Below are 21770 nucleotides of genomic sequence, written 5' to 3'. Positions count from 1 at the left end.
TGCTTTTAACAGCTGACATACGTTTGGTGTTTTGTTTAAATTTCAAACATCTTCAGTTTGGGCTATAATTTAACCATGAATCGTCTTAAAAACGAAAAACGATAGCAAATTATTGAATTTTATTATAAAAATGCATGCTCTCTTAAAAAAATTCATCAGGCTCTTCTTCCAATGTATGGTCAGTTTAACTGACCCACTGAAGCTGCTATTCGGTCGATTCGTCGCCGTTGCTCGCAGCAATTGGGCCTTTGTTAGCCAACAACCTCGAACATTTTGAGGAATTATTTAGATGTGATGCCTTTCGAAATACAGCTGGTGCAAGAATTGACGCCAAACGACCTACTGCAACGTAATAGTTTGGGTAAATAGGATCTTGAAAGTTGGCAGAAAATCCATTTTTTTTACGAAAAATTGTGTTCAGCGACGAAGCTCATTTTTGGCTCAATGGGTACTTAAATAAACAGAATTGTCGATTTTGGAGTGAATATCAGGCAAAATCATAGTTTGGTGCAGTTTATGGGCTGGTGGCATCATTAGACCGTACTTCTTCAAAGATGATGCAAACCGTGACGTAATGATGATATCCAACTTTTCTTAGCCCAAAATTCAAGAGCTTCACTGGCATGACATGTGGATCAAAAAGCACGCGCAACAATGGCCTCATTAAGAGGTGAACATTTTATTTCATGTTATTACCGGTTAGTTGGCCTCCTAGATCGTGCGATTAAACGCTTTTAGACTATTTTTTGAGAGGCTAATTTAAAGCTCATGTCTATACAGACAATCCCGCTTCAAATGATGCATTGGACAACCTTGAAGCATTTATTCGTGAGATACTGGCAAAAATGTTTTAAAGAGTATGCCAAAATTGGACAAACCGGATGGATGAGGCGCAGCCAAGGTGAACAATTGCATTAAATAATCTTCAAACATTAAATTATATGGACCGTACTATATCGACACAAATAAGAATTTCAAGCATTTTTCTGAATTGTATGTGTTTTTTTTTTGAAAAACTCTCTAATATCATATAAGAAATCAAACTTTATAAAACATCAGACTTCTTTAAGAATTTACTACGTAAGTCTCGTATATGCTTTTTAATGTCAACATAAGCACTTGCAAAAGAATATTAACCCTTAAAAAAATGGTCATTGGTCCAGCTGACTCTAACCCCCATATTATTGAGTTTCTTACAGAGTTGTAAAACGTATTTTTAGTGCCTGTAGTTAAGTCACTGCCTTGAGTGTTCTTCAAAGTTTTTTAGCTATCTAAATAAGTTTGAGTTTTAACATACATTTCAAAAGTCACGACTTAAAGTCAATTGAAGAAATCAATTTTAAATTTGACTCAAATTAAAAAGCTAGTAAGTCATTTGAATGCAGTATTTTGGGTTGTGAACTCGTGATAGGTAATTTTTAAAAACACCGAAAAAACTATTCGTAACGACAAATTGTATGAGATTTCCTATGAATGTATTGTTGATAAAAACTTTAAAAAGTCAAAGAGAGTACACCACTCGAAAAAACTAATTCAATTCATTTCAATTTGGGACTTTTAAAAATTAAATTAAATCACAATTCTTAACGTTCAGTTAAACATTTTTGTTAATTGACTGACTTTACCAACTGCAGTCACTTAAAGGCTTTAGTCCTTACAACTTTACTTCGATATAAGTTTTAGATCAAATCCTGATTTAAAGAGTTGTTAAGTCTTAAATTTTTAAAAATTGATTTAAAATGTCAAAAAAATAAAACATTGAATGGAAAATAGAATGTGATATTTCAAAAAGGTAACCTCCCGTAGAATTTTTTTTTAAGTTTTTAAAAACTATTTATATAACAAGATATGAAAGATAGAACAAATTTGAAAACAATTTCCCAAGAAGCACATATTATAATTTTGTAACAAGTAAGTTACAAAACTTGTTACATTTAGCTGCCTTAAAGTTTTTTTTGAAGCAAAAAAGTTACTAAGGTGATTAGTTATATTTCGTATCCACTTAAGGAATTGAAAAGCATTTATGTAAAATTGTTGACCCCTTTGATTGTGACTGAAGACGTCTCCCGATACATGGAAGTTATTGAGTAGTTACAGTCCAGTTTCAGACAAATGCGTAACTAAACAGTAACCAAATGTAGAATTGTTTTTCACAGTTACTATTCATAAACTGAAACTCTTTAGTAACACATATACATAATACTATTTAGGAACTAAATAAGTTTTTTAAGGGTTTTCATTAAGTTTTGCGTAACGAAATATTTATCCTTTTTTTATTTTTTTTTTACGAACACAGGTGTCGGCAGGAAAATGTTTATTACTACTATTTGAAGCGCTACATTGAATATGTTACTCATATACTTTTAAATAATGAATAGCTTATGTAAGTTGTGTATTTGAGTAGAAAATCAATTTTTACCAACTTTTGTTATGTTTTTTTTTGTAGGTGTTTTTTTGTAGTTTTTTTTTGTAAAAAAAAGTTGTCAGTTTAAAAAAGTTGTCAGTTTAATTATTCTTAAAAAATTTAAAATTACCAAAAAAATTCTTCATATCGAGAAAAAGTTTAGTTTCAAAATTTAGATTTTTAGACGAAAGGAAATGTTTGTTTTCCAATTTTAGTAGCAATACTTTTAGTTTTTGGAAAGCTGTTTGAGACGAAAGTAAATTTTTAAGAAGTTTTATTATTTTTTTTTTTTGGGTTTTTATTTTTGTACAAAAACTATTAATTAGATTTTACTCAAAATTTTACTGAATGTGGAAAACAGTATTTTTTAAATCACAAACGTAGCTTAAAGCCAATATCTTAAATTTTTAAAAATATATTTAAGTCGAAAATCAATTTTTAACAACATTTATTCATTTTTTTTAGGTTTTCAATTTTTGTAAAAAAAAACAGTCAATTTGATTTTCCCGCTTTTTTTCGAATGTTCAAAACAACATTTCTTATAAATGAAAATGAGTTGGAAGCCATAATTTAAAATGATTGAAAAGATATTTGAGTCGAAAATCAATTTTTACCAACTTTTGTTAATTTTTTTTAAGTTTTTAGTTTTTTTTTGCAAAAAAACTGTCAATTCGATTTTTCTCAAAATGTAACTGAATGTTGAGAACACTATTTTTTAAAAGATAAAAGTAGTTTAAATCGTATATCTCAAATTTTTAGCATCTTTGAGTAATGTTTTTGTTAGGTTTTATTTTTTTATATAAAAAACCGTCAATTCGATTTTTCTCAAAATTTTATCAGATTTTAAAAACTTTACTTTTCGTTGTACAAAATTGTTTTGGAGATGAAATCAGTTTTTACTCGTAAAATTTTCGAGTTGACAAATTTTTTTGATTTATAAAGAAAACCGTTTATTGGATTTGGCGTTATTGGTTTGTGAAATATTTTGGGTTAACCAAATTTCAATTTTTCTTTAATGGCTATGGTAAAAAAAACCACCCACTCAATAATTCCATGAGAGTATTTTCTGCATTATTATATGTGTAACAATTTTTTTTTTTGAAGTCGACATCTTTTCTGGTCCTTGAGGTATGGACGACGAAAAAAATTTCCCCAACGTACGAACAAAGGAACACACGTACAGACATCTCTCTAAAAATCTTTTATTTAGATGCTAGGGACCTTGAAACGTGGAAAAATGTCAACATTTTCAATTTGACAAATCGGACCCATTACAAAAACTTCCTGTGGGAAATCTGCAGGTAATTCTATTTGCTTCACTCTCTGAAAAATAATTTTTTGAAAGTCTGATATCTCTGCTAATTTTTAAGATATGGCGAAGAAAGGTATCTCTAACGTATGGAGGTATGGATGCATGAACGTATTGACGTATGGATGCATGGACTCATGGACGGATGGACATATGGACGTACGGACGTATGGACGTATGGACTAAGCACGTACGAATAAACGGCCAATAATTAAACTCCCCTACAGTAGTGATTTTGACCGGTTTATACATTTCAATCTCTGTTGCCTTTAAATAAAAACTTTCTCATAAAATTGAACGCAACAGATACTCTTTTATCTTTGGTTTTTGGAAAGCCCATCAAATATCAAAAGGTCTTCGGAAGAAAGTGTTTTAAATAATTTGAAGGAATATTCAAATTAAATAGTTAAGGCCTAAATTGGCTTATAGAATTAATAGCGGAAACTAAAGTTAAATGTATTACTTCATCAACTTTTAATTAAAATTGACCATTGAGTTAGTTCACTAAGAAAATATTGAAATCTAAATGCGTCTCCATACTGGAGAGCATCTCTGGTCCCAATGTGATTTAGAATATTGAAACCGAGATTTAAGCCCTGTATTTGCAACATTAGTATGGGAGATCGATTTTTATATCAAATATTAAAAACATTTACAATTTTTTAAATAAATTAAAGAAGTAAAAGTTGGAACTTAATCTCAAACTTATCCAAATATAAGTCCCACTTCATTTTCCAAAACAACTCAGTTTCAATAGTTTTAGTTTTTTTTTGTTAATCTTCTGAAGAATTAGTAAAGGTGTTGCCATGTACCAAAATTATTGATGGTCATCATGATAGACCCATATATTTTTATAATCCAGTTCAATAAAACTCATTGACCCGATATAAATATGACCAAATAATCTATTAAAATATATCCTTGTTTTCTGTATTATACATATATTTTTCTCGTACCTATACTTCAAACTTGGTACCCGGTGGAATAAAATCAAAGATAATATCCTGTTTTTGCCGCCCATTGATTAGCCTCCTGTCACCTCAATGTCACAAATCGAAGGTTGTTGTAAGAAAGTAGATATTATAATGATTTTATTCAAAATAACAGAATATAGACTATAGTCACCCACCTTTACATTTATACGAGTAGGTACACACTACACACCATGAAGTCATCATAATAGTTTCTAAATATCTACTCGTACTCGTAGAATGTGGGGTTCAAGGATATCCTTTAACACTAGTACACTCGACTGAACTTTTTATATGTGTACATAGATAAATAAAACGGGATAACTTAACTATATTTCGCTATACCCAACAAAAACCATGTGAAAAGGACGAGTGTAGTTATAGGCTTTAGATATCTTTGTATATTTTGAAAAAATGCGATGAGGGCAATGAAATCAACGAGTTGAAAACACCACACATAGTAAATTGCTGGAAAATCAATACAAAATGTTGTCTTTTTTCCTATTTTTATATGTTTGTGGTTTTATTTTGCGTTTTTTTATTAAGGCAGTCTAGCAGTAGGTTAGGTGTACCTTTGTTGTGTACTGTCCTGTCCAGTAGAATATATTCCACCAATTATTTTTGTATCCACACTCAGACAAGTGCAACATTTACATGCAAATAAGCTTAGGTATTGTGCACGTGTTAGGGCTTTGTCCTTTGTATAGGTAAAGGACTTACCCTACCAACAATAACTGACTCTTAAGCTCAGGATAAAGTTGAATCGGAATTTTATTTTGTTTTGTGTTTTGCTCAACTTAAATTTATTTCCTTTTTATTTATTTTTGTTTGTAAAGTTTTACTTAACATTACAACAATAAATAGAAACATTATATTTTTTGTATATTCCTAATGACAGGTGTTAGAAAATTGTGGCAATTTAGGACTTTTTTTTCTGAGGATTTATGACGTTATTAATGATTTGCATTTATAGGTACATGGGTGGTAAATAATTTTTATTGTTGTGGTTTCACCTGTTGAAGTTGGTTTTGGAAAACATTTATAGACCGTTTTATATCTAGTTATTTTGTTTTTATTTATTTATTTCTGTAAATACCTACCAACAATTGTAATTGTAATGAGTCACTTTTGGCAATTTGCGTTCATATGTAAATATCTGACAAAAGTATGTTATTTGAATTGAATTTTAATTATTATCAAGCTGCAATTAAAGGAAATTAAAGATTCACTTGAAGTTTTGGTTAGGGGGGGCTTCATTTATAGTCGTATGTCCTTAGTACAGGAAACAAATTTAAAGAGAGTGAAAGAAGATGAAGTGAGTATATTTGACCAATCTAGAATCAAAAAATAGTAAAAGTTGTAATTATCAACAGAAACAAGCGTTTCAATTGTGAAAGAACTTTCAGAGATTACATTTTGATGTTGTTGTTTTTCGCGCTGATAAGATGTCAGCTTATAATTTTTGTTTTTTAAGTTCATATTGAATAAATTACTGAATATAGCAAAATTGTTCATGTTTGCAGCGATGCTTTGTTTTCAACTTTGGACTTTTGAAAATCGGTGTATTCCATTGAAAACAAAGAACAATTAAATGTATTTAACGTCGATATCGAATTTAATCAAATTTGATTACACATATACATTGCGATATCACATATATTAAGATACGAATGCTAATTTTTTTGTAATCAGTTTATTCGTGGAGGTTGTATATCTTATTTCATAAAATCAATGACAATTTATAGGATTTGAATTATAAAAATAAAATTTTAGTTTCAGACTTCGATTTTTAGCCAAACTTAAAAAACAAACGAGAATAAAATTGGACATTAAACCCTTTTTATTTTTTTTGTTTAAAGCTTCTGCTAGTTAAGCTTTAATATTTTTTGGGAAAAAATAAAACTTGGTTGTTATCAAAACCATTTTCAAAAACACGAAAAACACTCGTAAATTAAATCGAGATTGTCAAGAGCTTAGTACCACTTCAACTTCTGCAATTTTTTAAATTTTATTGTAGTTAATATATTTTTGTTAACATAAAAGACAAGTATTTTTTCCCATTACTAAAAATTTAGTTTTAAAAATTCTCGATTTTTATCGCAGAAACAAACTTTTTTTTTAATGTGTTTAAACTCTGGTATTTAAGAGTTTAAGATTGCGATTAGACTTCATCTGTTATCCGGAGACTTGCTTAAATAAAAAGTAAGTAATTTAAATAGCGTTGCGTCTGTCGGGAGAATGCGGCCACTACACGCTTGCTATGTATAGGGTTTTTCAATAGGGGCGGGTATATTTGGTGTATAGTGTTGTCCTATATACGATAATTTTGCGTATTAACACAGCCATTCATCTTGTACATGTGTAGGCCCAAGTCCTGACTCAAGTTGAAGTCTGTGAGAGGCCGAGTTCTTGTGCACGGTGAGGAATAGACTGGAATATATTTTCACTGACCGCGGAGATGTTTTCGGCCAATTCCTTGAACATAAGAACAAATTTGGCAACCAAACCTTAAAGAATGGACTGCAAAGGGCCACGCACGTCTACAGTTAAATGGTTGATAGTAAAGTTTTATCATTTGTACGGGCTGTTCAATCGTGTAACTTGCCATTATGATTTGGCATACAAAACTGAATACTAAACAAAAGATGTCACCAAAAGAAAATGGACGCCACGGGGGGCCCCAAAATCAACCCCCGTCAATTGGAAAACACTTTATAACAACCGAACTGTACAAGCTGTATGATGTACGATCACCAACAAATTGTGGGATTATTTTTTGGAATGCAAATTTGTACATGGTTTAAATCATGTTCAAGTTTGAAAACACAAAACACAAGGATGCAAGTTTTGCACTCGTAAACAATTTCAAACTCGATATTTTAATCAAACATGTCATTCAGATGGTAGAGAAATCGAAAAAATGGGTCTGTCTGGCTGCCTGTCTGTTTTGGATCTACAGCCCAAAACCATTAGGTCGATTGTCTTCAAAAAATTGAGCGGATTTTTCTAGTCGTTTTTTGGTCATTTTTTAAATTTTTCAATTAAAAATTATATTTTTGTATTGCTCCAGAAGTGTACCACTATAGGACCGTTATTTTGCTTTAAGTTTCTCAAGAACTTATCAACCAATTTCAAAGATTTTTGTCTTCACAAGCTGTAATACTTTCTCAATATATATAATGAATAACAATGTTACTATTTTTATTTTTCAACTACAAAAAAATAGTTAACATTTTTTTATTCGTAATTTGATATCTCAAAAACGGGTCATAATTTTGTTTACGAAATTTAAATGTAAAACGTATATTAATAAGCTGTGAGTAACTGCATACTATAAATGTTAGTGTAAAATTAATTTAAAAAAAAACGGATCTTACCATTAAATGGCATTTAAACTTTTGAAATCAAAATTTTTTCACAGGTACATTTTTAAATCTTTAAATAAAAAATATATTTTTAAACAGACTCTGAGCAAGTTCGTGTGTATTTATAATTCCAAAATCAAATAAATTAGGTGGCGCACGCAACAGTCCATTGAGATCTAGGGTCTAGTGACTTACAACTCTCAACTGTGTGCGAGTAAAGTTGTCAGGGATGAAGTGGACCGACAGTATTTTAGGCCGAACCCGAACTTCTTGTTTGATTAAGCACTTTTCATGACAAGAATTACTCTTGGAGGATTTGTCAATTCCTCGCAAGAGGCAGTACCCGTGATTTTTTTTTTAATTGAGTAGGGATAGAACCCAAGACCTCTGCCTTAGCTTATTTGTCTCATCTTATCCGTTCAACAACATGCGAAGTGCAACTTTATTTTCATTTAAACATAACGTACTTGTCTAATGACTATGGATACATTTTAAACTCTATGAACTTGAAAAACTATCTAAACTCTCAGACCTAGGCATCATTTTGGATTAAAAGTTTACTTTTACTGGTCATATTAAATACATTTAAGAAACTAATAGAACTCTAGGCTTTAATTTGGTAAGGAATGTATTATTTGTCAGATCAGTAAGAAAGTACTTACAACTTTTTTTATTGTAAGAGTGGATCCCCTTCATTTCTATCAGTCTTGTGCCGATTCCACTTCACCGATCAAACTACTATTCTAACAGTTCAATTTACCAGTCGAAAAACAAATACAATACAAACATATATTTTTTTTTAAATCCTGTTGATCATAATATCAGATCGGTTTCAAAACCATTTTTTTCTCACATTATTTAAATTCGTTATTATGTGTTTAGTATTTTTATCAGTAATGAAAGTATGCACATAAATTTAAACGTTTTTTATAATTGTTAATTAAATTCCCATAGGAAGTTATTGTAATGGGTCCGATTTGTCAAATTGAAAATTTTGACATTTCTCGACGTTTCAAGGTCCCTAGAGTCGAAAACAAATTTTTTTAGAAAGATGTGAGTGCGTGTGTACGTACGTTTGTACGTCCGTACGTCTGTACGTCCGTACGTCCGTACGTTCGCGACGTTTTTTCGTCCTCCATAAAACCAGAAGACTTCAAATAAATTTTGTTATCCAGATAATAAGGCAGAAAGATACAGAAAGGGCTCTCAAGAAAATTGCGAGGGTGGTTTTTTTTAACCATAGCAGTTTGAAAAAAAGGTGAACATTTTGGTTACACCTAAATATCTTAAAAACCAAAAATGCTAGAGACTTGAATTAAAATTTATATAATACCTACATTGTACCGTGATATGAAAGAAGTATATTTTTTGAAAAAAAAAATCCATTTAACGGTTTTTTATAAATAAAAAAACTGGAAAAAAAATTTGTCACCTCCAAAATTTTATGACTAAACATGATTTCATCTCCAAAACAATTTTGTGCAAAGAAGAATAATGTTTTTGACATCTGATCAAATTTTAAGAAAAATCGATTGACAGTTTTTAAAAAAAAAAATAAAACTCTCAAAAAAAACATTAGGTACTCAAAGTTGGTAAAAATTGAATATCGATTTAAATATCTTTTCAAAAACTTAAAATTTAAGCTTCAAACTTATTTTATCTTATAAGAAATATTGATTTCAACATTCTGAATAATGTTGAGAAAAATGAATTGACAATTTTTTTACAAAAAATAAAAACCTTAAAAAATTAATAAACGTTGGTAAAAATTGATTTTCGACTCAAATATCTTTTCAAAAATTGTAGATATTGGCTTCAAACTAATTTTATCTTATAAGAAATATTGTGTTCAACGTTCAATAAAATTTTGAAAAAAATCGAATGGACAGTTTTTTTACAAAAAAGAAAACTCTAAAAAAAAACAATACTAAAACTTGGTAAAAATTTACTTTCGACTGAAATAGCTTTTCAGAAATAAAAAATATGGGCTTCAAACTTATTTTATTTCACAGAAAATATTGTTTTCGATATTCAGTAATTTGTATATAAAAATCCAACAGTCGTTTTGTTCATAAAAAATAAAATCTACAAAAAATAACACGCAAATTTGGTAAAAATTGATACGAGTACATTACATATAGACAAACTTTTAAGCAAGACAAATCGGAAGACGGGATGGGAAGTTATCAGTGTGGCTCGTATCCCAGCCTCTTTTTTAGTTATAAGTTTTGTTTGTTGACTAAGCTTTAGTTTTTAAAGTAATTGAATAAATATATTATGTTAATATATGCCTTTAGTCCACATGTTGTTTTGAAAAAGCTTTTTATTTTTATTTTTTACACATACGAATGGTTGATATAATTTTGAAGTTTCATGGGTATTAAGTCATTTTTTCCGTTGATATTGTGATTATTTTTCAGTATCTTTACTTTACTTACTATATTATATATTATATATATATATTATAATATTATATATTATATATATATAATATTATAAATGCGAATGTAAGTTTGTTTGTTACGCTTTCACGCAAAAACTACTTAACGGATCATCATGAAACTTTGCACATACACTCTTGTAGGTATTAGAAGTAATATAAAAATAAGAAAATTGTTTGTCAAAATATCGTCAAATTTAGCTACTTCAACGCCATCTAGCATCATCTAGCATCTTAGTAATAAAGTTTCAACGCTGAATACTGTAATACCAACCCACTCTATTACCAACTGTGACGACAATATCTAATTCAATTGAATTAAGTTTTAACTGTTTCTGATTTTTCTATATTAATTGTTATTTTCTTCTGTCGTTGCATGTAGTATAATATTATTCACATTTTTGAGGTTATCCGTAATTTTTGTGGTTAGCTGTTACTTTATTCTTTTAGATCTTATTCGTTGATATTAAGTCTTACTCTAACAAACAAACTTACATTCGCATTTATTTATAATAATATTAGTACAATGTATCATAAGAAGGCTATAGAAGCTTTAAACCAGACCCTCCAGGACTTGCGAGATAGTACAGATATAATGGGAGGCATGGTAGTTTTATTGGCCGGTGATTTCCGTCAAACCCTCACAGTGATTCAAAGGGGGAGACCAGCAGATGAAATTCAAGCGTGCATTAAAACATCAAGCTTATGGCCGACAGTTGAAAAACTACGCCTGAAAACGAATATGAGAGTGGATCTTCATAATGACGTGGATTCAGGACTTTAAGCAGAAATATTGTTGAAAATTGGTGATGGTTGTTTAGACGTTAACGCTGAAGGCGTTATCACTGTCAAGAGAATTTTGTAATTTAGTAGAAAGTGATGTGGATCTCATAGCTAATGTTTTTGCGGAATTCCAACAAAATTTGTGTAGTGATCAGTGGTTGTGTGCAAGAGCAATATTAGTACCAAAAAATGAAATTGTAAATGGCATCAACACTGACATTTTAAACGAGGTTCAAGTTTTTAAATTCACTTGAAAAATCGGGTGTACCGTCACATAAACTTCAATTGAAACTAAATGTACCAGTAATTCTTATGCGAAATCTAGATGCTCCTCGGCTATGTAATGGAACAAAGCTTCGGATAACACAATTGGGACAGAACATACTTATTGCTACTATTTTAACAGGTGTCGGTAAGGGAAATAGTGTTATAATACCTCGGATACCAATTATTCCCACTGACCTTTCATTCCAATTTAAAAGGGTTAAGTTTCCCGTCAAGCTTAGCTTTGCTGTTACTATGAACAAGGATGAAGGACAAAAATTATAGGTAGCAGGAGTGCATTTAGAAAACCCATGCTTCTCTCATGGTCAACTTTATGTAGCCTGTTCACGTGTATCTAATGCCCGGAATTTACACATATTTGCACCCGACGGGAAAACTTATAACATTGTCTATAAAAATATCTTAAATTAATACTTTGTATTTTATTTTTTTAAATTGTTAGAATTTAGAATTATTTATTTTTGTTACGGTGAAATATATTTTAACATTTGTTGTTGCATTTCAATAAGCATATATTAAGGTGTTGAAACTTTATTGTCTGTAGTAATTTTTAAAAATTGTTGATCTCAGCCAAGCAATAAAATTTAGTTATTATATAGACTCATTTCTATTATTATACCCTTACCCTTTATCTCTCATACTTATTTAATTTCTCCACTGCGGGCGAAGCCGCGGGTAAAAAGCTAGTCATATTATAAAGGGGGATTAGTAAAATACGCATCAAAAGGCATGCAAGCTAATTTTGTAAATTCAAACACATATCGCAATAAAAAAATCTTGTTGGTAATTAAAATGAGCCGTTTAAACTTAAAAATGGAAGTGTTACTTTTCATTTTTTTTTAATTTCTTAAAATCTAAAACATTTAAGCGTGTTTACATTTTATCATACAGTTTTCGGTTTTGTTTTAAAACTCTAAACGAGTATTGAATTTTGAAAACCGTTATTTTTAATTTTGTTTTTTCTTAATAATTGTCACTCTCTCCCAAATGAAGGGAAATAGAGGCTCTTGTATTATTTTTTCCTTGTCTTAAATCAACCCTCTTGGACTAAGCCTTTTGGATGCATCTTATACTAATCGCCCTGTTTTTTTTTCAAATAATACTGGTTTGGGTTAATATTTTGTTTACGACAATTTTTCAAATTAAATTGTAAGGTTATTATATATGTTGGCTGTAAAACATTATTTTCGTTATTAGATAGGCTTTTAAGTTTGAGAATTAAATGAAGTTAAAAGTTTTTTTTATTAATTCTTGAAAATAATAACTCATAATATGAAAAGTACAGGTTATATTTAAAAACAATCCTATATTATAAGGTTTGAAAATGTGCCTGCAAAATTAATTAATAGTTTTGTTCTCGAAAATTGTAAATCTACTAAAAGGTGATTTTTAAGCTATTATCTTTTTGGCCACACTGATTCAAACAGCTGACTCAAGTTTCGTATTTGTTTCACTGTCATACATCCTCAATTTACGAACGAACAACACTTGCAAATTATTGAATTTTAATATTAAAATGCGTGCTCTGTTAAGAAAGCTCATCTCGCTCTTCTTCCATTTTATTGTGTTCAACGACTAAGCTCATTTTCGGATCAATGGGTACGTAATTAAGCAGAATTGTCGATTTTGGGTTGAATATCAGCCACAAGCATTGCAAGAGCTACCAATGCATCTAGAAAAAGTCACAGTTTGGTGCGATTTATGGGCTGGTAGGATCATTGGACTTCTTCAAAGATGATGCGAATCGTAACGTAACTGTGAATGGTGAGCCCTACCGTGAGATGATATCCAACTTTTTTTGCCCAAAATGCAGGAACTTGACTTGCATAACATTAAGTTTCAACAAAACGGTGCCACATGCTACACAGTATATGCGCAACAATGGACTTATTGAGAGGCGAGTTCGGTGAAAATTTTATTTCACGTTCAGGACCATTCAATTGGCTGCCTAGATAATGCGATTTAACGCCTTTAGACTACTTTTTGTGCGCTTCAATTGATACATTCTAAGCATTTATTCGTGAGATACCGGCCGAAATTTTGAAAAGAGTATGTCAAAATTGGACTGAGCGCATGGAGCATTTGAGGCGCAGTTAAAGTCAAGATTTGCATGAAATAATCTTCAAACAATAAATTTTATGGACCGTACTATCGATTCAAATAAAGATTTCATGCATTTTTCTAAATTGTATGTGTTTTTTTTTTTTAAATTATTATAGCTTTTAAAAAATCAACCTTTATAAAACGGTCTACGTAAACGGTCAACACATTGACTCTCACACGTAAAAATGACGTCACAATCTGTCCCAAGAGTATCAATTCACGACATATGCTGTCAATGGTTTCACTATCGCATAGACGCTCATTTTGACACACTTTTGGGACAAGAGCATACGTTTTGGGGACCGTCGGTCGGTCAACTCAATGACTCTGTCCGAGAATTTATAGGGCACAATTTTATACCGAAACAAATTATATTTTTAATGTATTTCTATAGCAACGTACAATATCAAAATTAAGTTGAAAGATTGGTTTATAATTTAATTTTAAAATAAAGATTGACCTTTAATATGTCACGTTGACTTATATACACATTCAATTTGTCAACGAATTAACATTGATAATCAATCACGTTGACTCACAAACGCGTCAAAGCATTTTGGGACAGCATTGACCGAAGTTTGTCATTCGTGTGATAGTCAACGTTTTAAGTATTAAAGCTGTAAACGTTAACGGTACATTGAAACAGAAAACATTGAAACTATACGTTGACGGTAAAATTCTAGCTTAAGAGCGATTTTTGTGTTCAGTTTTTATATATAAAACTTTTCATGCTAATTCTTTTGTTTTTATATATCTTAGGAATGGAGTTATTTATTTCTTAAAAATATACGATTTGCGTTTAAATTTCGTTCAAAAACTTTAACAATTTTTTAAAATATACTTTAATAAACATTTTGAAATTAGATGTTTTTGAAATAGTTCGAATTTCAATTTCTTGCCAAAACATTTTTCTTTGAATAATGTTAAGCCTTTTTTCGACTTCTTTACCATCGTAATGTCACGTTGGACTAAAATCTTGAGTTTAAAATTTCTAACGACTGATATTTTTTTTAACGACTTATATAAATTGCCCGACCAAATATTCACACTACGGCAGATCTTGGAAAAAACCCAAGAACTTCGATACACACCATCTGTCAATCGTTTTTAAAGCCGCGTACTACAGCATATTTAGGGAAGAGCTCTACAGAGCAAATCTAGTTCTGGCATCCCTGTCAAACTTATCCGTTTGTGCAGAATGACGATGGAGAATGCACGCTGCTCTATCAAGGTTGGAAAAGATCATACCGATGCATTTGATGTCAAAAAAGGTTTTAGACAAGGCGATGCACTGTCATGCGACTTCTTTAATATCGTTTTGGAAAGAATTGTGCAAAATTCAACCGTCAACACTAGAGACACAAACTTCCAAAGGTCCATCTTATTTCTTGGATACGCAGATGATATTGACATAGTTGGAAAATCAAAGCGTGATGTCAGTGGAGCGTTTTTGAGCATTGCAATGGAAGGGAAGAAGGTAGGTTTAGTATTCAATGAGGGCAAAACCAAGCTGTCATCGAAAAAAGACAATGAACAACGACCGACGTCTTGGACAAACCGTCACCATGAACAGCTATAACTTTGAGGTAGTTAAGGACTTTGTTTACCTAGGCACCGCTATTAACACTGACAACGACACCAGCGCTGAAATCAAACTCTTGCAAACCGTTGGACTTAGAAGCAATTAAGAGTTAAGTCCTTTCTCGAGCATATGAAAACACCATCTATAGGACACTAATCATCCTGGTTTTGAAGAATGGCGCTGAGGCCTGGACCCTTTCAAAGAAAGATGAGAGCGTGTTAGGATGCTTCGAGAGAAAAATTTCTCTGGGTGATTTTTTGGAGGAGAAGCTTTAACAGCGAACTGTACGGAGGCTGTACAGCAACCGACCTAGTCAACAGAATTAAAGTCCAACGGCTTAGATAGCTAGGTCATGTAGAGCGAATGGACATCAACGCTCCAGCCCAGAAGGTCTTCGAATCCAAACCCGAGGGACGGCGCAGTAGAGCAAGACTGTGACTCAGGTGGTGCACGCAGTTGGTTAAAGACCTTAACCAATTTGAAGCGGAAAACTGGAAACAGCTAGCTAGCGACCGAGCTCCCTGGAGACGCATGTTGGTTGATGCCCAGGTGTGCCCTAAACTGTAACGGCACCTTAAGTAAGATATATTTGCCATAAAGCTCCTTTAAGTCACAAGTATAAAGAACTATCCTTTGGAGAGGGTACAAAAAACCAAAATAGGGGGTATTGTTGCAGAGGCAGACCGTAGTTTTTTTTAATAAAGAAATAGCTTTTGTATTAGAAAAACTGTTAAAACGTGTTTTGGAGAATTATTTTAATTTTAAAATTATTATTATTTTATTGCAGATGCCAGCGCGGCACAGGACACAAACGAAACCGCCAACGAAGCTTGGAAGCGAACAAATCCACGCAATACAAACAGTCCCAGTGGTGGTTCAGCAATAAATGTACCATTAGCCGATATGGAAAATGCTGGCAAAATAAAATTCGATCCACCAAAGGTTCCAGTGATATTTGTTTTAGGTTCGAATTTATTAAAACTAAATCTATTATTTAATTGAAGAAATTTGTCTTTAAAAAAAAAACTACAGGAGGCCCAGGTAGTGGTAAAGTAACTCATTGTGACACCTTCATGCAGGAGCGACGTGGTGTCATACATATAAATATGATGGATCTTCTGCAACAGTATGCGATGGGTAATGGTAAGAGTTTTTGAGATTCCATAATTTTGTTCCATTAAATTTATAAAAATATTTATTTTTAAAGATATGCAAGACTTTGCACAATTATCATCAAAAACTGTTACCGAAGTATTAATGTTAGAAATGAAAATGGCTCCAGCTGCCAAAGCATATTTAATCTCCGGATATCCACGTTCAATGCGTGACGTTGTTGAATATTCAGAAAAAGTAAGTATGAGTAAATAAATCATAAAATTAATAAACAAAATAATCAAAAACCCTCAACAGTCCTTGAGAATTCCCTTAATTACGACACACGCAATAAATAAAATAATTTAAGACATTCAAATGGTACACAACACGTATGATATCTCTCTATAGACATTTTCTTAAACGTAGACAATGTCCTTGAATAAGCGGTGAGTTCCTTAGGGTAGACGGAAAGAGAGAAAGTAGAGTAATAAATAGATCACGTATATAGGCTGTTGTGACCAATGAAGCCTTGTTTTTCCATAAAACACGGTCTGGTCTTGTTATGTTCAATTATACCCAACAGTGTCATGAGCAACAATTAAATTAACAACAAGTAATTGCCTTACACAAACGCGTATTTGAATTGTTTACCAAATAGTTACCGTGGTGAGTTGGTTTTGGTTTTTTTTGTAGGTAAGAGAGAAGGGACCTCACACATAAACGGCAGGATGTTATTGTTTATTCCAAACGAGCTTACTTAGCTGAAAGTATTATGGAGTAGATAGTTAGGTATGTTAAAACGTATTGACACAGATATCTCAACACACCCTTGGGATACCAGGCCATAAGTAGGTAAAGGTATAGGTATCTTGTTATGAAAAAGAGGCTTCAGAAATACTATCGTGGGGCACGTCAATTGAGAATACTTAATAATTCAAAACAAATTATATAGGTACGCATCCCACCTTCCTACTAACACCGCACCGACCGCCATCGCCATCAAAGCACCAAAAGCAGCAATAGCATATCCTGTCAAGGACGAATTCATACATATAACTACTTTTTTCGATTTTGGTTGTGGTGGTTTGGTGGAGGTGTGGCGTGCTCGTGACGGGGGTGTGCAGGCTATTTTAAAGGACACTATGTGTACAGCAGCAACAACGGCGATGACGACGCGGGTGCTATTAAACTTACATCAAGGACTTTGTATATTTTGTTTTTTGATTTTTTCTGTGTTACTCGTTTTTGGTTTTGTGTAAAAAGCCTGCGGGAAAAATAACCACACAAAGTATGTAGCAGGTACTCGTATAGGTATGTCTCTAGAAATGGGGACATTTAGGAAGTCCTTTTTATTGATTTTTTTTGTACTTTTTTCAGTTTGTTTTGTTTTTTAACTAGGTTAATTCAACAACCTTTGCCTCTACCTTTGTACCTCAAAACCTACTTAACTTTGTCCTTTTTGTTTTACATATATCAAAATCAATTCAAATTGTTTTGATTGAATTTTCCAGTAAAAAGGATTTAAATCGAATCCAATTAAGAGAGAAAGAGAGAATTTTAAAAATAAAACTATCTACATGCATACAACTAATTATTTGTACTAAGTCCTATCTGTGCCTTTTACCTATTTACGTTCTTGGAATTTTTAAAGACTTAAATTGGTTAATTATATAGACCTTGCATATGGTTCATGGGGTGGGCCAGGCAAGTAGGCAAGTAGAATAGATTGTTCTCGATATAATTTAGTAAACCACGCAATATATGATTTGACGTCATTGTTTATTCAAATAGTATACGAGTATATTTCAGTTCAAGGATCATTTTGAGGAGTGTGTGGTGCATTTTTCATATTCAAGTTCAGAATACAAACAATATTAATATAAATGTACTTGAGCGTTACTATGTTATTTGTATTCAAAATAAGACAAACATCGTTTCGAAGGAATTGCGTAGGTACGAGTGTGTAGGGTGCCTTACAAAAATGGGTTGCCTTTTCCTCATGTTGATACACTCGTGTGAAATGATTAATTTCAGAAAGAAATTACCTACTGCCCGGAAACTTAGAGTTTCAGTACTTTCTTACCAATAAAGGGGTTATGAACACCCCTATAAGGATTATATATACCTAGTTGGCCCATAAGTTCTTTAAAAAGCATTCAAAACCATCAGAAAAGAACTAAAGTCTTTAAAGTGGTACGTCTTATTTTTGATACTGCTCCAGTTTATTTTAATGATAAAAGAAATTTAACATCTCTTCAGAAAAGCTGTCAAATTCTGACCATAAATAATCTGAGGGATTAAATGAAGTCCCCTAGGGCCAATCTTAAGCTTCTCTTAGACTTATGATGTTGACTGTAAGGCACTTTTTTGTTGTCTTGGCTTTGTTTGCCTCACCAGAGTTCTATCCAATTATCTCCATCGAAAACAGCATTCTCTATTCTCTATGCTCCAACTTGTCAACCGTTTTCACGTTTTTTTTTCCCAAAAATGGCGAAATGTGACTCTTTCGAGCAAGACTTTCAAACGAACTATTATAGAATGATAGTGATGGTTACGTTTGACCTTTAAGACAACAATTTTAGTTTGATATGATAATGTCGCTTGAATTGTATTGTTTTCTTTGTTATAAACTGCTTCCCCCTTAAAAATCTTTTCATTGAAATAAATTATTTCTTTGTCGATTCTCACGTGCCACAGTAAAAGTTCTTTAACTCTTTCCACAATAACTTTTAAGAGTGCAGATGTTAAAAAATGATATGCAAAGCTTCAAATGCCCTCAACATATTAATGTCCCCTTATGAAATTAAAAAAGATGTGGTGAATGTATCCAATTCTGTGGACCTTACTTTTGTTTTGATAAGTGGTTTTGGTGGTATTCTGCATTCTCATATTGCCTTTAAAAGGGTACAAATGTGGGCAAAGCTTGAACAACAATTTTTCGTGCTGTCATCTACTCTTGAAGATATAATAAACTGTCGAGAACCTTATTTCCGAACAATTATTGCGGTTCCCAATGGTTTTTCAAAAAAAGAAAATTTCGTCAGAAGTCATTCCTTACCTGTGTTAGACAACTATTGCAATTCTATTTTCAAATTAATATTAATTATAATATTTGTTTAAAAAAACAAGACAAAGGTTTTATGTCATATTATTATTCTGAGCAACAATGTCTTGAAGTTTTGTAACAGAATTTATGGCACGACTATGTACACAGTACACAGAAATTAATAATGGGAAAGGATTAGAAAATATCGACGCACATTTGTTTTAAATATTTGAAAATTTCAATGAGCGTAAAATATTGAGCCTAGTTAAGTCCTCCACATTCGTGTTGTGCTGTTAAATAAAGAATCACTTTACTTAGGATAAAGGGTAAAGTGATGACCAATTGTTGAAGAACAGGTATTACATTTGAATTGTTTAAGGGAAGGAACTCAACTGGCTATTTCACTACTAACGATAATAATAGACAAGAAACCTTGAAGACAAAGATTTAAGGCTTGTTTTGGAGCGGAAACAAAATAGATCTGTTGGCTGCATAAGTGTTTGCTATAATAGTTCTTGCATTGAAGCGTAATTTATAAACCAAGGAAAAAGTAATTTCTAATTCATCGAAACTGCATGTACGTATTTTCCATTGGAAAACCAAACTCTTTTAAGTTCCTTTGAAAAAATATCAATTGCAATAATTCTAATCCAAAACAATGTAAACTTATTTTTTCCACTGTTCGGTGAGATAAATCATGAGATCACCAGTGGACTTAATGCTATGAAAGATATATTGGCGGTAATTAAAAAACTTTGGCTTTTCAACATACTTTTTAATCACAAAATAGATCAATGTTTCCATGATCTTGGAGGGAAGAAGGGACATTAGTCAAATCGGACCAGACTTAGAAGAACAACAATAGAAGGGATACTATTTGCGTCAAGTTGTTTCAGCACTTTTGAAATTGTACGAATGAGAAATCTTAAATCATAAAATAGTTACAATATCAAGTTCAAGATGTGTAATGTCGCTCTCTGGCAGCAACATCGACTGGATTTTTGCATTCCGATTGCACATTTTGCAGTCACAATAAGCAAAAGTAAAGTTTTTTTGACTCGTTGTTGCTGTGTGTGCAATCAAGGACAGTTTTGTAAAAAGTACATAGTGCTTTAAATGTATAGATGTAGCTGCTGTTTGGCAGATATCGTAATACATTAAAATTAAATAATTATCCTATCCTATCAGCAACAACCTATGGTATACAATTGTTTTATAATTAGTAGTTTCACCTTTTTTAGTCTAAGGTCTTTGACCCCGTCCTCTGATTTAATTTTGTTTTTGATGTCATTTTCTCTTATAAATCCACTCTTTTCTTTGATAAGGAAGATTATTTGATCTAGATTCCATCATACCCATACTTATTCAGTATTCTGAAAATTTCTGATACCAGTTTTGAGCTTATGGAATAAGAGTGCTTAGCTAACCAAAAGGATTTCAATAATTAGGTTTCATAGTGTTTTTTGATGTAATATTCTGTGCATTTCAATATTGCTTAAACTTCCGGTTGCAAAAAAATGATAAATTGTCCCATGGTTGATAGATATTTCAAAGTTTGTTTCTGAGCACAAAATCTCCTGCATTGTTTTTGTCAGATGTTTTTTAACCTTCTTTGTAGTAATTCATGGTATTTGATTTGAGATTTTGTGTTACGTTTTCACCAACAAACTCTATTTCGAACTTAATTTCTTGGAATTGGAAAATCAAGTCTCCTATTCTTAAACTTATTTACCTTCTTTGGCAAATGAATATGAGTTTTTGGCTGAGTTTTCTACAAGCACGGACAATAGAGTTAAACTTGTAATTGAAAGACATTAAAGCCCCTTTATTTTTACTTGCGACACAAATGCAAGTTTTGCATTCGAAACATATTTCGAACAGGAGATTTTAATTAAACATGACATTACTATTGAAGAGATGTGGGCCCCACTGCTGGGTTGTTAATATAGTATAGCAGAGTATTACTATTTAATTTGGACAACTCCGTAAACACGAAACCATTCCAAGATCATCAAATTTTCTAAATATGTCATATTTATGTTAGAGTTAAAACACAATAGTTTAAGGGATTTTTGTTTTTATATTCATTTCTTTTTTGAAATTTCTATTAATGTGAAAAATGGGACAAATATTCAAAAACCCAGAGAATGAAAAAGAATCTGATGTTAAGAATTGTCTGACTTTTTCTAAGGTGGTTATTTAACTTAATTTTAGGGAGTCTAATATTATTATTGTTATCAGTCTGCTTAGTTGTAAATTTGAGAAGATGCTAAAAAGACTTGATCTTAAAGAGTCAATAAAACTTAAAAATTGTAGGGAGAAAAATGTTTCGTGCTTGAATTCACTGAAATAGGTTCATTTAAGAACATAATGTCTCTTAATATAAA

At 31.6% G+C, this 21770-nt stretch overlaps 1 protein-coding gene across 3 annotated transcripts in view; it reads left to right on the top strand.

Annotated features, from left to right (window-relative positions):
- The window catches only part of LOC129941516 (adenylate kinase isoenzyme 5), a 41322-nt gene that overhangs the window by 11072 nt on the left and 8480 nt on the right, over positions 1-21770 (top strand). For all 3 annotated transcript variants that reach the window (XM_056050189.1, XM_056050188.1, XM_056050187.1), the window contains exons 2-4: positions 16030-16206; positions 16275-16385; positions 16450-16592. In XM_056050189.1, coding sequence (XP_055906164.1) covers positions 16146-16206; positions 16275-16385; positions 16450-16592 — 315 coding nt within the window. In that variant the 5' untranslated portion in view covers positions 16030-16145. The remainder of the gene's footprint in view (positions 1-16029; positions 16207-16274; positions 16386-16449; positions 16593-21770) is intronic.

Source organism: Eupeodes corollae, chromosome 1, assembly GCF_945859685.1.
Source record: "Eupeodes corollae chromosome 1, idEupCoro1.1, whole genome shotgun sequence".
Taxonomy (NCBI): domain Eukaryota; kingdom Metazoa; phylum Arthropoda; class Insecta; order Diptera; family Syrphidae; genus Eupeodes; species Eupeodes corollae.
This window is presented reverse-complemented; position numbering and strand designations above follow the sequence as displayed.